This window comes from Homalodisca vitripennis, chromosome 5, assembly GCF_021130785.1.
Source record: "Homalodisca vitripennis isolate AUS2020 chromosome 5, UT_GWSS_2.1, whole genome shotgun sequence".
NCBI lineage: Eukaryota > Metazoa > Arthropoda > Insecta > Hemiptera > Cicadellidae > Homalodisca > Homalodisca vitripennis.
The window spans coordinates 30,349,861-30,369,007 of NC_060211.1; the positions used below are offsets into that span (position 1 = coordinate 30,349,861).

Genomic DNA, 19,147 nt, shown 5'->3' on the forward strand with positions numbered 1-19,147 from the left:
CTTAATGCAAATATCATATAGAAAAAACTAGTACCTAACAAACAGGACAGGTACTTCAATTTCGGTGGAACTGAACCTAAAACAGGCGTGCCTTAAACTCATCCCTCCGCCTGGAGTCCGATAATATGTTATGCACAATCATTGTGTCAAACTAAACATCCAAAATCTTATGATGATCAAATACTTTCAGAACTGTGTTTTCTTTGACATTAATTAATACAATATTTGTTTAAGACAATGTTAAGTAGGTACCTATTTCCTGTTATTTACCATTCATATTATTTATCTCCAAATTCTTATTCTGTTGATCCAACTTGACACACAGTCCATCACTATCAATCATCAACGCAAATCAGTTGAGCAACTTATGATAATGGTCAAGGTGACACAGACTGAGCGTGTTACTAAATCTGAAGATTTACCTCCTCACAACACAGTCATTAAACAGCAATCTTTTTAGACCGCAATGATGTCCATAAAAACTGCTATATTATTTGTATTAAGTATTTTAATTCAAGTAAGTAATAGTGTTTAATTTAAATTAGAGCATTTTTTAGTTACAATGCATTAGGGCAATTACTAACTGTATAAATGAAATAACATAAATTTGATGGCATTTCATTTAATGTTTAGGTACTTGATGAGTATACCAGTTAGTTATTATATTTATCACTTTTTGGCACGTACTTTATATTTTAATAACAATAAAAATCAAATTCAGTTGGAAATTAAATTTAAATTAATTAACTACAAAAAAATTAAAATAAACTATGTGTAAAATTAATGTGTATGGAAATTCCAAATTTCAACAAAATATATCCATGTTTACGTAAAATTATTTTTAGTCTAAACAATTTCTAATATCAAAATAATCTTAATTTATTCAAAATTTTACAAAATAAAAAATAATGAAACTGAAAAATTTAAAATATTTTATAAAATATTTAATAAAGAGTTAAAACGATATATATTTTATCGAATTCACTAAAATATAAAATATAATTAAAAGGAAGTAGTAAATACTTAGTTAATACACGAACTTCGTATATTGAAAAACCAACCAAAATTCATGAGGACATTTATTTCAATAGCAGATAATAATTAACTATAATTGAAATTAATAGAATTAAAATTTGATTTTAAAGTAATAATAAGTTAATATTGCTTTCCAAGACAGATGTAGAACTATTAAAGAGCATAGGCTCTGCAATCTCACAATACGATGGTTCATTTCCTTGAGGCTTAGTCACAGCCACTTTTCGAGGAATCCGGGGTCTAAGCGGCGGCTTGAAGTTATATTTTAGAGTGCTTAAAATATCCACAAAAATACAGGGTGTCCCGTAACTCTCTGGACAAAGGTATATCAAAATGAATACCTCAAAAACCAATGAGTTAAATTATACCAAATTTGGCTTAAATGTTTACGATAACAACACCAGTTACTGAAAAAAATATAATGAAATCACCTTTAGTATTTTCAAAATGGCGGCAATTGGAATTTTGAATGTCCAGAGAGTTACGGCACGCTCTGTATAAAAGGAGATGCCATAAAAAACTAACTGACTGATTCATCAACACCCAGAAAAAACAATGAAAAATATATACACGACATTCGATCCGTAGATTTATCTTGAGCCATAGATGCGCACCAAGGAACGACTTTTCTATCCAACATCCAACACGCGTTTGAAATTTTAAAGATCCTGTTAAATAAATTCTGTTGTGTGTAAACATTTTTCTATGACAGCACATACATATGTTTAATTAATTTAACGACACTTTTAAATTTGTTTCCATTTATAGTCTGGAAAGCACAGAGGAAAGTTGATAGCATCTAAACTTCTTATTTTAAACTTTTCTGGAACCGCTGCTGAGCACAGAGCTTTCCAGATAAGAAAATTAAACGTATTAGTAAATATATCCTTTTTACTGCAATTAAAAGTATGCAGTACTTGAATAGTACTGTAAAGCAGATATCAAAGACTTATACTAGAAATGGGAAGACTGATATAAAACCCAGATATTTTAGTTGTTTTCCGATAGAAATAGGCTTCTCAGACCTGTTTATGTGTATATATTCTTGATCGGGGCAACAAGGCAAACTAAAACTATACCACAAAAAATATTAAGACCGGAGTAAATTACAATGGCTATAAATATACTTATTTATAGAAACTTCTTGGTTGTGAAAAGGTAAACTCTACCTTGTCATCGGAAATATGTCATTCGAACCAAAAATGATCATACACGCACAAAGCCAGATGTATAATAGCCATTAACAGTTTCTCTTACATCTGAAGCTGTTAACCATGAAAACTGACATAGTATTGGCTTAAAATGTGCCTACTTCCGCTTCTTATAACTACATAGAATCCCAAAATTATGGTTGCCTGTAAAGTCGGTTTTACGGGCGAAGATTTTACGTGACAACGTCTTTTTCTCGGTAGAATATTTATTGATATGAATATTATTAAATTGCACAATAGGAACAAGGAATTGAATGAAAATAAGAATTGCACAAATTTTAACTATAGAAATATATTTTGTTTACTAAAACATTGTACATAATTAAAAATTATTTAAAATTTGTTATTGTAAATGGTAAAGTTGAATAAAACATTTACTAAAATTGGAATTTGAAATTCTTGCTAAACACAGTTAAATTCTAACTCCGCGCGTGGTGATTGGTCGGTTTAGTTCGTTTGTTTGGTCGCATTGTTATGACAGGTTAGAGGTTATAATTTGTTATTTTAAATGTTTGACTAGCAATACGCGCTGTTTCTTCTCAATCGACTGAATTACGATTGATTGCAGAGTGATTTAAACTAATAATTTACTTAACACTATCAACATTTGTCAATAGTATGACATAACCTATAAACTCAGTTTCTCAACTTTTGTGTCAATCTAACAATTAATCAATCAATCATAGTTTACGATAATTAAATATCAGTGTACAATTATTTACCTTTATTGTTGTAGTTGTTGTAAATGACGAATCTAAGCACTCCACATTTTCACGAATAAACATAGTTATCTGCTTTATCCCGTGCGGCGGACCCACAGTTATCTGCTTTATCCCGTGCGGATCCCGTGCGGCGGACCCACTGGACGGGCATCGTAACGTTACCGGGCGTTACACTTTTTCATGAGTGACTCCGAGCCGCAACCTAATTTAAGACGTTGTCACGTCAAAAATTTATTGCATCATAAGTACGTTAACTGAAATGTCACGGACTTCGAATTTAGGATTCATCCATACTGGCGTAAAATATTTTAATTGTTATTACATTAGTTGGAACTATTCAATAAAGGAGTGCTTGATAGAAATTCGAGTTATTTTACGGGTACTTATAAAAACTATTGTACTCTCAGACTTCATGGTCCCAATACACTGTTCTATAGACAAATCTAAAACGAATAAAGAGATTGGAATATTTTCCAGTGACAATCACTTATCTTATTTGTTAAAATTTGTTTAAATTGCAACGATTGTCAATCCCACTATATTGGACAATCCTTCAAAATTAGATTCAATGACCACATAAAAGCATTGAAAACATCACCAAATTCAAAATATGCAGACCATTTAAATAACACCGGCCTTAAATGCACTAACATCGAAAACAATCTTGAAATTTTACACACAAGCAAAAAAGTCGCTTATTATCTACTTTAGAACATTTTGAAATTTACAAAAGTGCCAAAATTAACCATAATATATTATTAAATGACAAAGATTTTCTAACAAAAAATAATTAATATTAGATAGACTTTTAAACAATATACATTGATCACACATAACATTAAATACAACAAATTTAGCCACCAAGGTAGTGAAAAAACACATGACAAATTGGTTTTAATTATTTATTTTCATAATTAACTTAACCTTAGTATCTGAAGATGAAATTCCAGATTTCGAAATGTACATAGTATGAAAAATAAAAGTTAAAAAAGTGTTAATAGGTGTATACATATTGTGTTATACGTACATCTATATACTTGTTTTTGGCGTACAACTTCTTATGTTATCAAGTTATATAGTCAGATAGAAAGACTCATTTTTAGGTTATGTTTAAATCTATTTCTGAGGAGTTTTTGACATCTGACGAAGACGATAGATTTCAATCCTCGGAACGTAGTATTCTGTATGGTTGTAACCTGTAACGTTGGCAAATTCCCTCGCTCCCGTTATCCTTTCAAATAATTTGGATTATAAATGAGATTCCTAAGTCACGGAAAAGGTTTAAATTTTCAATGCAATTATATTTTCCCACAATCTAAAATCACGCCCTGTTATTGGCTGGCCGCATGTAGCTCATTCAATACAGAAGTGAAACTTATTAACTCCAGTCGAGGGCTTATAATTTTAGCCCACCAGCGAGCATACGATTTAGATAAGAAGGAACTGTCTGAAACGTTATGTTTTAAGGGGAAATTCAAGCACAGTATCAATCGTCACTGCACAAATTACAGTTTTAATGAAATATTCTAATACAATTTTGTATCCCATTTCCTATGGCATTTATTGGTACAATTCTATTCCAAATATATTGATTAAGAAAACATAAAAATTCAAACAAACATTTTCTTGGAATAGTTGTTATTGATCACACTTACTAATTACTTTTGAATTGAGGGAAGAAAGTGTCACTGCGTTTTCTCTTTAGAGAAGTTTTGTTCGTCGAGGTAAAACTGAGGGAGGTAGTTTTTTTTGGGGTGACAAGCTCCTCCTTTGATATTCAAAAAATACTTTATTCATCTACACATTTAATAAATAAGACGAATATTTAGGCATAACATATATTCTGTATCACTATTGTAAATAACCCTGATTTATACCATAACCTTAATAGTCTCAGGGACGTGTTGTTTGCAGTTTTGTTAGCTTTAATGTCATAAAGTTGTTTACTTCATCTATTAGGAAGTATAGTGAAACTGTATTCCTCGCTTAAAAGGGAGTAAAAGAACTTTGCTTAGCAAGTGGGAGAAAGTAAGGGGGGATGATCATAATGAAACACATCTGTGAAGTCTTCTGCAGCAATCGTAAAATGGTGAATCGAAGATCTTTGTAGCATCCTATTGATTTACTAATACTATTATGACTTCATACTCATTTATAAACTTTGTGTTATTCTGTTCCTGCAAAAATAAATCAAAATAAAACCTTTATTTTTCTATTACTAGTATACGAGTGTATTTATTACAGCTGGATTTATCTTCAAAATGAATTGGTTTTAGTTGATTATACAATCCCATAAAACTATTCTACTCTGACATATTATTACTACAGTACGCGTCTCTAGAACTCATTTGTCACCAAATTTACTGATTTTCAATAAATTATAAATAGTTCAGTAACTGTGATATTTTGTACAGGCATACGGTCTTCCTCCAGCTTCCCCAGAAAGTTCTGCAAAGGAGGAATCACTACTCAGCACTGTGAAAGATGGACAACTTCAAGATTTTTTGGCTCACTATATTGAATCTCACATGTCCGTGGAACAGTTTATGATGGATGTTAAAATGATGGCTGATAAACTACAAAACTGCAATCATAACAAGAAACAACAAATGTTTGAACAAGCGGCTCTGCAGTTCGGTGATTTTAAAGCTTGCATTAACGCCACAGTAGATATTGCGGACCTGGAACAGTTTCTGTTTCACTTGTACGAATTTGTGCTGTCTATTAAAACCGAAGTTGTTACCTTCGTGAAGACTGTGTTCAGTTGTCGTAATGAGACAAACATTTTCGGTGATTTGAAATGTGTTGTTTCTGCAATCCAAGACCAAGGTCCAGCGGTTAATGTGATCTTAACAAATGCGACAAGTCTAATTAACGAACTGGAGACTGATTCTGAGGATTTGATAAAAGATGTAGAAAAATGCTTTGGATTCAAAAAATCAGAATTGGTTCTCAAAGTTATTGACCTTCTAATGAAAAAACTGCTAAAAGATCAACTTAGATCAACTTGAAATATTTACGCCAGTGGCATATATAAGGGGAGGGATCCAGGGTCTAGACCTCTCTGAACCATTGTAAATTATACAAAACGTACTAAAAATTATTTTTAAGCTGGGCTTAGAAATATTTACCAATGATATTACTTCGTTTCAATCACTTTGCTAAGATTAATAATCATAAGACTATTTCTCTGGACTCCCTCCCCCCCAAATGCCACTGATTCAAACATTGTAATATATTAAGGTAGATATAAATATTGTATGTAAACCCATCAGTAAAAAAAAATATTTCTACTATAAAAATGTTTATTTCTATCTATAATCCAAGGTGAGTGATGTTATTACATCAAAATATGTGTATATTTTGTAATTATAGAAAATTGATATTACACGGGATATATAATTAATCTCACACTTGTACTAATTTTAGCCAGATTTCGTAAAATGCCCACGATATAAAATGTCGAACTTTTACATAAATACATTTTTATCTCGATTATGATCCAATATAAAAAGAACATTCATAAAGATAATTCATTTATATAAGCAAATTATGTCTTTTAATGATTATAAATAAATGTTTATGGTGATTATGACTACACTAAACGCTTATTAGTCTATTAAACCTGTGGTTTATGTATTTTAAATATATGCCTATATTTTAGGGGCACAATCATAGATTATACAATCAATAAGTTTATTGCAACATTTTCTCGTACGTCTTCTACACAAGTAGTCACAAACCCTATTCACTTTCGTCTGCAAATCCGCATTATCCATTGTGCATTATCTATTGCTTTTCAGATGGCAGAACGTATCCCGTCTATTTTAAAGGGAAATGTTCTATACATATGCAAACATTCGTACGAGTATGTACGATTGTTTGTTAAGTAAAGTAGTAAATTGCATACCATAGTGTAAATATTGCATAATATTGCGTAATATAATTGCATAATAGTAAATAGCATATTGTTTTCTAGTTCTGTGCTACGTTATAAATTTTATGATACTGGGTCTTCGCGAAGTTAGTTGTTTAATAGATAATATATTTTTTGTTAACAGACAGACAAGAAAGTGACTTAGTAGAAACTTTCGAATTATCATACATGGGATGCGGTATGATATGATATGCCATCCAATTTCTCATAAGTAGTCCCAGTCAAAGTAACACAGTAAGGAAGTCTTTATCGTTTATCTTGCTATGCAGATGAGATAGCAGTTTAAGCTGAAATGTTCATGATTAGTACGAAACCAAACAAGGAGATCATATGTGTTGGCGTGTTACTGGAATATTTTATATGATTCATCTTCACAACATACTACGTTTACTAATTTGTTTTTCTCTATCATTCTCGTTGTCATCATGGTTACCATTAGGCCAATGTAATCAGAGTCACGTTTTTTCCAAGTGAATCTGTGACTCTCACTGGACAGATTTTTATCATTGTCAATGCTAATATAGAGGTAGAGCTTCACCCTGAATTGCAATCATCAAGGTGACACAGTGTTGATTAGTAACAAAAGCATTTTAAGGGGAGTCAGCACCTTTTAATGACTAAAAAATGTATTTTTGTTTTTATAAAAATCTAAGTTTATTCCTCTTTAGGTAAATATATATAAAACATTATATGTTGTGCATATGTTTAGTTAAAATCGTAAAAATAACTTAAAGTTATATTGTAGATGATCAACGCTTGTGATTGTGTCTGTACTGCACAAACCCACATATTTAGATTTATTTTGTATTTACCTAAAATTACTTATTAAATAAAGAACTACTAAAGAGTTGTCTCCACGGTAAGTTCCAAAATCCAAAAGAGAGTAGCCAAAAAACTGTTTTTGTAGGTCTTGAAACTTAAAAGTAAGGAGTGTACAATGCTGTTATCTGTTTCAATGAAGGAGTAGAGGGCAAAATTAAAGATGTTGGGTAGGCTAAATATCTTTTCAGGAAAGTTCACACTCGTTCAATGATTCGACGCCACTCTAATAAGTAAGCCGTAAAATTTGTAAACGAGAATGACTAGAAGAAGAGAGTGATGACTTAGAAGGAATATGAAGAGGGAGAACAATGCATATAAACTACTGCCCGGGAGGTTTTTGAAGTGAGCAAGTGTAAGTGTGATAGGTTTTAATGAGGTTCGAATTTTGATTTGAGGTTACCGAAGCATGAATTTTAGCATGTTTAGGTGCAATTATATCAAAAAAAAAAAAAAAAAAAAAAAAAAAAAAAAAAAAAAAAAAAAAAAAAAATTAAAACTGTAAGTCTGAGATTTTGTTCAGTGATTGATAGTTTAATTAATTAAATTATTATGTAAATTTAAATCTTTACAAATTTAAAATATTTAATTATAGATTTGTTGAAAACTAGATTCTTTTAGATGTTACATGTTTAGTGTGATTTAAGGTTTAGGCAAATATTGTAGGTGTATGTATTCTTAATACAGTGTAAAAATTACGGTTGGATAAATGTAACATTTGCTGAGTTATAAGTACCTTAAGAAAGCCTGAAGAGGTTCCAACTTTTTTAATATTAACATTAGAAGCATAAAAAGTAACCAACTTCCCTTAAATAAACACTTCTTTAAAGCGAATATATAAGTTAAATCGGACATTAAAGATATAACTAATCTTGTTAATTATGCAAAAATAATAAAATGTAAAGGATTAGTAGTTTCAAATTGTTACTTTACATTCCCCGAGTATGCGAGTTAAACATCATATAATAACTACATTCTTAAAAAAGGCCCACTCCCAACCCTCCTTTTTGTGGGTCTGGTTCGATTACTCCACCGATCGTTGGCCCAACGACCCAAACATTAGTTTAGTTATAAATAAGAGGGTCGTTGGCCCAACGATCAGTGGTGTAATCGGACCGATTTGTTTCATAAAGTAAAACATAACTAAAACGGGTCGTTGGCCCAACGAACCGTATTTACAATTTAAACAGTAAATTTACAATCAAGGTTCGTTGGCCCAACGATCCAAAATTTACTTACAAATACTAATAGCGTATATGGTTCGTTGGGCCAACGACCCTATTGCAGTAACAAGTTAAATTGTAGAATGCAGGTTCGATTACACCACTGTTCGTTGGGCCAACGACCCGTTTTATAATTTATAGAGGTTCGATTAGTCCACTGGGTCGTTGGCCCAACGACCCGATCAAATAAAACATCTCATTTCAAATGAAAAGGGTCGATTACTCCACTGACCGATTAGTCCACTATGGACAAGGGCAGGCGGTACGGCAGCCGCTCCTCCTGCACTGTAGTAATTTTATCTTCATTATGAGCGTGAATACATTTGATGAAAATATAAATATATATAGCTATAAATATTATTATAAATTATATATTAATTAAATGCAGGTATGAGGTAATTTGTACATTATTAATTGTTTTGTCGGTAAAGAAAACATTACATTGGTTAATATAAACGTAATATATTTTTAGTTCTAATTTCTTCTACATCATTGACGTGACTAAACATATATCTCTATATATAAAAATGAATGTTTGTGTGTTTGTCCTTTATGGAATCGTAAACTATTGGACCGATCATTATGAAAATTTGTATGTATATACACTTTTCCACGGAGAAGGTTTATACGATATGCCCATTGATGTAACTCGCCACGAGGCGGCGCTGTAAAAGATAACAATTTTCAAAGCCCCTGCACACTATAAACTGCAATTACGAGACAGTTACGAATATTAATTTGCCATAGACTATTAGAAGGCACTAAGTTAGAATATATGTTTGTCTTTATGATAGATATATGGTTAAACTTAAAGCTTGACTGTTAGACCGCTTTATAATAAAATACATGTTCGTGTATAATGGCTATATAATAAGCATACACAGATTTTCTTGATCGTGACAACAAGGCAAACTCTACATCGGTGTTAGAAATATAATGCACTTGAACCAGAAGTGCAAATACATGGTCAAGGCTTACGTAAAGCGTGCGAAGCCGCGGGAAACAGCTAGTATGTTTATATAATGTTTGTATAAACAGCAAAATCGTGATTTAATCTTTATTGAAACTACATTAGTATCGATTTTTTTATCATTTACTGTACATAGCCAATGTATAATGTTCTGAAGCATTTACACATTTTCGAGTATCTGGTACATTTCTTCAGATGGATATAAACTACATTTTCAGTACATATTAAAGATAATTATCAATCATTATAGCTTAATTGAGAATATGTTGCCAACTTTAAAATAGAAGCCTCTGAAGAAGTAATGTTGATTGTTAATGGGATGTGAGAGAAGGCATTACATTATCTTATACCGGGTATTCTATATGAGGTAATCTATAAACGTAATGCAGCTGTTAGACTCTTAGTTATAAGTAGAATAGTGTAATTTGTGGTAATATATTAGAAATACAATTTTATTAGTGATGTCGCAAAAAGAATTCAAATTTCACATGCAAAAGTACAGTACTACTAGAGCTTTAATTTCCCATAAGTTCAACATTATTCTTTTGATGGGGTCTTCCTCAGTTTCTTTCCAAGTTGAAACATGCAAACTTGTATTGATGTCTCCGTGACAAACCTTGTTATAATTATTAATAGTTTTATTGTGAAGTAAACGTTTTCTTTGGCGTCTTCATTGTAGCTTTGTACGCTGTGATGGCTGATGAGAATAGTGATAACTATCGACTGTAACATGAAGTCGCAGTCATTTACATGATTTTATTCGGTTTTCATTGAGCCCGGTGGTTTACTTTTACAGTTAATTTACATCATAAAAGATGGTAAACGGATTAGGTCTTCGGTTTACACGGCCGGTATCATAACCAACTGTTTCGGCCTAACCGTGGAAAGCTACCCTCCGTCACAATATTGTTCCGGTTTAAGATCTGTTGTTTAAGATAGTTCCCCACATAAAAACCGATACATTGTAAGAATTTAATTGGGTAAGCATCGTTTCGACGAAGTGTAAACTGCACAACACATCAAATATTATCAAATCATATAGCTCGTGTTTTAGTATTTAAGGTTATTTAACAACTATCGAGAAGTGTTCTATGAAAATTTTAAAACCTTCAAATTTGTGTACATTATTTACATTTACTCTATAATATCATTGTCCAGTATGACATAGACAGTGAAACAGTGGACCTGTACAGAAGGAGAATCAATCGTGGCCATTAGGTAAACTAGGCGGCCACCGAGGACAGCAGCTTTAAGGGGCGGCTAAAAGAAAAAAAATAACAAGAATGTGTATAAATTACTTTACAGAAACCGAGCCAAAAAATACATAAAACAGGCTTGTGTCACTTTAAAATTCAACCTTTATCATATCAAACATTACTTAGAGTGTCAGCGTAAACCTTAGGTAAATTGAATATAGTACAAGAAACCTTTGTAGTTACCCTCTATGTGAAATTGAAGACGGCGACAGTTTTAGTGTTGTGTTCGGAGTTGGGCGTGATATGGCCTCGCATATTGTCGCATCGCTTCTATAACCCCATTACTACTACTTGTCTAAACCTTTACTGAAATCGGAGGATCGATCAATCATTAGGCTAGTTTGGAGGGTTGTTTATCGACTCTGTGTAATTTTTATTGGCGGTATCTAATGTTGCTTGATTATGCGAGCATCCCGTACGTAAGAGGACACGCTAGTGGATGCTGCCTGCTCATCCGAGGCTCTATTTTTAACATGGAGCAAAAATTGAATGGAAAATAGGCACTTGACTTGTCTCAAACTTGATTTGTCAATCTTTCATTCCACAAACAGACTTTATAGTGGAACGCCTGGGGGTTTTGACCTCGGATTACATTTACAGTGAATGCATTTATATGGTCGATGTGGTATTTTGTTTTTCAGACTATAAATTGCAATGTTTATCAAATTCTTTATCTAGGTTTTTTTATTGTTTAAACAAATTACTATAAAAATTAATCTTTGAGCATCTAGTTGTGCTTTAAATGGTATTTTTCATATTATATGTGAAATTTCACCTAAATAGATGTAGAGAAACATTTATTAAGAACACCACTACTCTTGGTGTGTTTTTGATTATATTTAGGGTTGTCGGGCTCTTGAAATGTAGTAAAAGGTGGAGGGGAGAGCGGAGCTGCAGGTGCAAAGTATAGTGGAAATATAATATACATGTGGCCTTATTTTCACATAGTTCAGTGCCTAGCAACGAGGATTGCTATTATTAAGACAGATTTTTGTCTAAATTGTAAGATTTTGAACAGTCTACCAATTGTATTCACATCTCGTTACCATTTATATACAAGTTTTGTTATTTAATAGAAATCAACCAAACCTTTTCCTATATTGGTGACCTCGACTTGATCTGAATACTTAACCTTCTGATCTGGAAAAGGTTAGGTTGATGCCTATTAAATAATAAAACTTGTATAATATAGGTTAAAGAGATGTGTACTTATTGAGTATAACTGATAGGCTGTTCAAAATATTACAAAGTAAACTGTCTTTATAATAACAACAACCCTCGTTACGAGGCACCGAACTATGTGGAACTATTGTCACATACACATATATCATCATAAACCTATTTCTTATTTCAAGTATAGTAAATCCCTCTAACTAAATCCATATTCGAACAATACTGCTGGACGGTGTTCTGATCCTTAGATCTTAACCAACACTGACATGGTCCAAATGTTGAACTACAGATACGAAGTTCTAGGGCCAACTCCACATTTCTTTACGATAATCCTAGAGGATTTAGGGACCCATGGATTAAAAAAAAATTGACATGGAGATTCCTTGGGATAAATGACGATAATTATTTAATCCCCTTTCCTTTGGAGATGAGGGGCGCAGTTCAAGATCATAAATGTTTTTCGGACAACTTCCTCTGCATGGCAATGGGAGTGGGTGCATAATGTTTGTGAGGATTAACTTACCTATTGACTTGAAATTTTGCTTGAATCCTCATTTCTGCATAAGGGACATTGGTTCGATGATGCATGCCATGGGATTTGCCTGAGCGTTAGGAAACATGTTTATATATATATATATATATATATATATATATATATATATATATATATATATATATATATATATATATCTTATGAGAAACCACTATGAAAATGAAAAAAATATTTTTATAAGCAAAATTTGTAAATAGACTTGATAACAAATTAAAACACAGAATTATTTTTTAAGGCACAAAATTAATACAAAAATCTCGATGTTTTTTTAATATTTCCATCACGTTTGTGCACGAGTTCACGGAGCCGGTTATCGAGAAAACTGTAGTATTTCCCTAATCACCAACAAATTGTGATGACGACATATTCTGTCAATCAAACGAAGAAGAGCAGATTGATTTAGAAGACAAGACAACAGCACAGAGACCAGGAAGTAAGTGTAAAGCCACACGGATAAGCTGGCTTCCGGGAACGAGGGCATAATAATAATTTTACATCAATAACCTAAACTATGGCTGCTTTGAAAATTCTTTCCCTTCATTCGTCCAATCTCAAGCACAAAGCCTGGAACTTCACAACCACTTCAATTGTTTGAAAACATTCCATTGCTATATTTTGAATCATATAATTGTCTTGAATAACAATTGACATCAGTGATTGCCGTTGATAGATGTCGTAATTACACAAAAATACGTTTGGCTTTGTCAGCCCCTAAAATCCTTAGTTTCCAACAAAATTCAAAACAAAACCGACACCTATTTTCAAATGGCAAGATACACTGAAGTAAGATTTTAAACCAGTCTGTGGGTCTTGTACTGTATCGACTCTTCCCCTTATAATCTTTGTTAAGATCCTCGTAAAGGCCAATGGCACATGAGGAAGAGCAGAATAAGGATTCGAAAGAGACCAGCCTCTCCATAAAAATTAACGTCTATCATTTCATTTCTAAGATTAGTATTACAATTTTATATATGCATTGCAATCTTTTCACCAGTTGATGCCAGCTTATGAATTAACGCTTTTAAAAGAACTATATATTACTTAATTTTCGTATATAAAAACAAAATCAGTGATTTCATTAATTTAAACTACAACACTGGTCTAACTGTTGATTTGAGCAGATTTAATATTAAATCGAGTTTAAAATGTAGTAGCCAGAAATTTACAATGTGTATGATATTAAAACCAATGATCTGATATAATTCTTAAATTTAAAATTAAGTTTTCTTATACAATCTGTAATATTGTTTTAATTGCTTATACCCTGATATTATGTTGTTATTCTCTTTGCTTGATATTTCAAAAACCATCAACAGTTTACACACATCACAGTTGATGTTTATATTTTGCTTGTATCCAATTCTCTTTTACCACAGACCTATGTTTAAAATAAAAATATATTTCGTTGCTTCCAAAAAATAACGGTCAGGCTTAACAAATAAAACTGTATTACCTGATTGTTTTGTATGCATGTAAGAAAATTTATCAAAGTATCGTAAGCAAAATATAAAATATTTATATTTCATAGAAATATTTTTATGAATAAACTGGTATAAACAATCTGCACTAATTCTTGATAATTTAAAATATATTTTATTTAGATTATATCTCACATACTTCCAGTATCGATTTGTTGTGGTCAAACAATAACACATCGTTAAATAGTGTAGATTTATTGCATAATTACTTTCTATATCAATGAATAAGTGTTTGTATTAAGGATGAGTCCTGATATAGTTTATAAAAGTTATTCATTATAGATTATTTCAAAAGAATATCCATCTTATTGAAATTATTTCAATTGAATTAATTGAATAATTCAGCTAACACCATAACGTCCAACTCAAAACCTCAGTCAACCTTTTATATCACAGGCAATGTAGTAATCGACAAATACTATATTTTCTTCTTTATGTATAAATCTTGTGTTATTTTTTCCATTGTGTGTCTTGTTATGCTATTTGTATTTTATAATTGTTTGATTCCAAAGATTTAAGATTGCAAATTAAAATGATTACAAAATATCTTTAAGTCAAAGTGGTTCATCTATCGAACTATACTTAACGTTCCTTTAAAATTGAATTCTTGTGTAATAATATGTTAATAACCTGTGTCAAATGTCAAACACCATAAAATGTGTAAATAACGCTTCTAACTGTAGTTATAACTGTTTAACAATTATTAATTTTCACATGATATTAAGGATTATGGACCCTGAGAAATCTTACAATAATAGGTTTTTAAGATGCAAAATAATTCTCGATACATTTTAGTATGAAAAATAATCGGGTTTGAAATAGCGTTAAGATGTTATATGATATTACTATTATAATTATTCCTAAACTTGTAAAACATATGCGTCTAACAATGGTTACGGGATTTCAATACATTTTACCGACTTCTTATTAACCATGCAAAATATAACTATTAACGAAATTTAATAATATAATATTTGGTTAAATATGAAACCACTTATACCTACCTTATCTCAACCTTGTTATATAAATATTAAACAGGTAATTATAAAAACAAAATGTCATCTCATAATAGCATTTGTGGGTACTAATACTAATATAATAGTACATACTCCTACTAATATGTATATATTAGATTTTTAGTATTTGATATATATGTGGTTACTTTATCAGTTATGACATATTTTCTACATACATTAGTATCTCTAGAACAACACTAAAACTACATATTAACTGGAGTGCTAAAAAAGTAAAACATTGTTGCCTTGCAAGGGGACTTATAAGGAGAAGGAGAATGAAGTAGTGGACTAATCGACCCTTTGGCCGCTGAAATGAGGTAATGTAGCGGCGTGGGTCGTTGGGCCAACGCCTGGTGGTGTAATCGGCCCTCTTTTGAACATCGTACGATTCATTTCACTTAGGTTCGTAATTCATGGTCCAATTACACCACTGATCGTTGGCCCAACGAACCTATACCAGTAAATAAAAAAATATAAGGTTCGTTGGGTCAACGACCCTTTATTTACAATTTACAGAAATGAAACAAATAGGGTCGTTGGGCCAACGAACCAGTGGAGTAATCGAACCCCTAAATGTTTGTAAAATGGGTCGTTGGGCCAACGATCCTCTGCGCAAATTACATTTCTTCCAGGAGGGTCGTTGGGCCAACGATCAGTGGAGTAATCGAGCCGTCCCCCTTTTTGTCGCTATCTCGTTTCTGCTGTGACGATCACCATTTACTGTTGGCCTGTGGTATGTTATATTTGGTTGGCCGTGGAGTGCAGACCTATTGTAACCTGTAGTCTGTAGTTTAGTTTAAATAAGTGTGTTTAGTCTTTATTAAGTGTATGTTTTAGAGTCAGTGTGCATGGCTGTTGTGGTTCCTGACTTGTGCGTGTCACAACACTCTGGTATGTTTTGTTTACTTTAACCTAGAGTTTAGTCATGCATTAGTCTAGTCATTTACCTGAAGAAGAGATCAGATTGAAAATCTCGAAGCGTAGTGTTACTGATTGTACTGTATCACTAAACGATGGCAAATGTCTAGAAAAATCCTGTTCCCTTCACAATAACTACATGTTTTTTTTCAAACATTAAGTACAGCCCACACTTTTAAAAGTCAGGAAAATCTCAGTGCAAAATCAAGGGACTTAATAACTGGGAGTTTTACTCATACAGAACTATCACTGAGAAGAAACATACAATATTAAATGGTGAATTGTAGAAGTGGGGATGAAAATTTAACATTTAGAGACTATAGTTAACTATAACTTGGAGTGAAGGTTTTTACTAATTGACAGCTAGGAAATGAACTGAGCATTCCCGAACTTCACAGAGATATAAGTGATCGTTTAGAGTGAATGGAATATATGAGGAATGCGCTAACAAAGGATCATTAACGTATAGTATAACGCAAATTCAGGTCCATGGAAAAGTTTCCTGCAGTAAATTGTAAGATTTGCAGTAGTTGCTGTAATGCGAGTGTTGCTGATTTTAGCTACATTGTACCCTCCGCTTAGTGCAGCGTCTGAAATCTGACACTGTCACAGACTTGACTCCTGTGGAATTTAGAGTCCACGGCCGTCTGAAGAGATCGAGCAAGACCGAAAATTACACTGATGGTGATGATACGTTCAAGTACACTGAAATCATGCCTAAGTAGAATTACTAAGAAACCCTACATTTTTGGCTCTACTGGATCTTTTCAGATGGGCAAACAGATGTTGACTCCAGATTCCAGGCGTTAAATCTGTGACAGCATCAGATTTCAGACTGTAAGGATGAAGCGAGATGGTGCTACATTCAACATTCACACTGAATTGACCCTTTCCACACAATCTGTTTTATATGTGGTCACTGTAATGTTGGAATAAATGAGTATAACGTGAAAAACAAACAGCGGGAAAATGTGTTGAAAGACTGCTGGTTTGCTATTGTAACTGAAAGAACTTAGACTAAGTATGGTAATCTCTACATACTTTCAGTGAGAGCGATTACGTACGAGGAAAATACAGATATATTTCGTATACATATATTATCTACAGTAAAATGTAGACATTCCTAATAATAATTATTCTTATCTAAACATTTTGATTTTCTTGTCTGATCGCCTTGAGTGAGATTATAAAATTATGTTCGATTTTCACATGCTCATTTCCTCCTGCGTATCTTGAACGGTTCGTAATGTTTACATTATCAAATTAAAAATCTTGTCCACTTCATCGATATCAAACGTCTGCGCGATAATCCTTTGATGGAAAGGTTCGAGAGACTTGAAACTTGGCACATTCATTGCTCTTGGTCGAAGGAAGAAGTCTATTAATTTTGGATCAACAGGTAAAAGATCCTTCCGTGTAATACCTCTCTCATTAATTATTTTAGAACTCACTACTCATTTCAAATGTATTACTCTTTGTTTGTATAGTTATGTTCTCTGAGCTCCATATGACAGAGTGATTAATGTTATTTTGCATAATAACACACAACAGAAAAAAAACTCTGAAGAACCCACTTTTTGGGGGTAAGAATAGGTTATGTTTTGACACATAATTTTAAAGCATTGCAATTTAAAACAAATTGCAAAAGCAAGATGTCATTTTTCAGTAAGCCTAATCCAAAATGTCACTAGCAAATTGTGCGTCCTTATCTGTTTCTCTGTCCACAAGGTCGGTGGAAATTTGCTCATTTATAAACCAAGACTCTAAAATATACAGGTTGTACTTTTTTTATATATTATTTATTTTATTAAATTGCATGTTTATACAGTCTACCTGAGCTGATCAAGACGATAAAGATAAGTAAGACAATAGTAGTCGATAAAGATGTTGGACACCATATATATTAAAAAAACTTAAAGGGGAGAGAGTTCTGAAATTTGGTGGTCTTTGAATCGATGTCGTACATGAAGAAATCTTTCGAAAATTCCTACTTGACAGTGATTTTGAATAGACACGTGTATTTTTTTGTAAAGAAAACTACATAAACTCCACATAATGGTGGTAAGGATTGATTCAATGCGAATGTTGAGTTTAGCTCCAGTTCACCTTCCTCTTACGTGAAGCATCTGAAATCTGATGCTGTTGTAGAGTTGACTTTTGAAATATGGAGTCATGTTCGTCAACAGGGATCCAAAAATAGTAACTGACCTAAACTCATTATATTACATTGTTTTATGAAATGTGGTGAACATAAAGCGTAAGATAAAATACGGTGACGCATAAAAGATGAAAATTTTTACCGTAGAATATTTTACTGTTGGATGTGATTTTACTTTATCTACCACTATACTGATAATGTAAACAGGCACTACTGTTTAACTTTGTGATAACGAATTATTAAGTAATGTGGTATCATACTTGTATAAAACATTCTCATATTACAACGATCTGGGTTAAACTGTACCTTATTCATTCGTGCATTACATTATGGTTTTGGTTGTTGTTTAATTTTGTTTGTTAAATTCATATATACACTATACAGGCGCAGGTTTTAAACCTTTTAAAAACAATTCTTTATTTGAAAGGATGAAGAAGTTTTTGCGTTAAATTGTTAGTAGTCCTTTTGTGTTATCATCCAAAATCATGTAGATTTTTCGTTTTAACACAACAACCAAAAATAGTTTATGTAATGGGTTTTATTAAGATTTCATTGAATTTGGACAGAAAAATAACAAATTCCATGTTCTCTTTTTAATCCCAATCTACAACAGTAATCTCAACTAGATCTTTTAGATCTTCATAGAAACTGACAATGATTAAAAAGGAATTTTTGCTA

At 32.1% G+C, this 19,147-nt stretch overlaps 1 protein-coding gene across 1 annotated transcript; it reads left to right on the forward strand.

Annotated features, from left to right (window-relative positions):
- Window positions 1-362: 362 nt before the first annotated feature.
- On the forward strand, window positions 363-6,568 carry LOC124361921. The gene is made up of 2 exons (XM_046815985.1): window positions 363-517; window positions 5,383-6,568. Exons 1-2 carry the CDS (start codon window positions 467-469, stop codon window positions 5,977-5,979), a joined length of 648 nt encoding a protein of 215 aa, XP_046671941.1. The 5' UTR covers window positions 363-466; the 3' UTR covers window positions 5,980-6,568.
- Window positions 6,569-19,147: the final 12,579 nt, after the last annotated feature.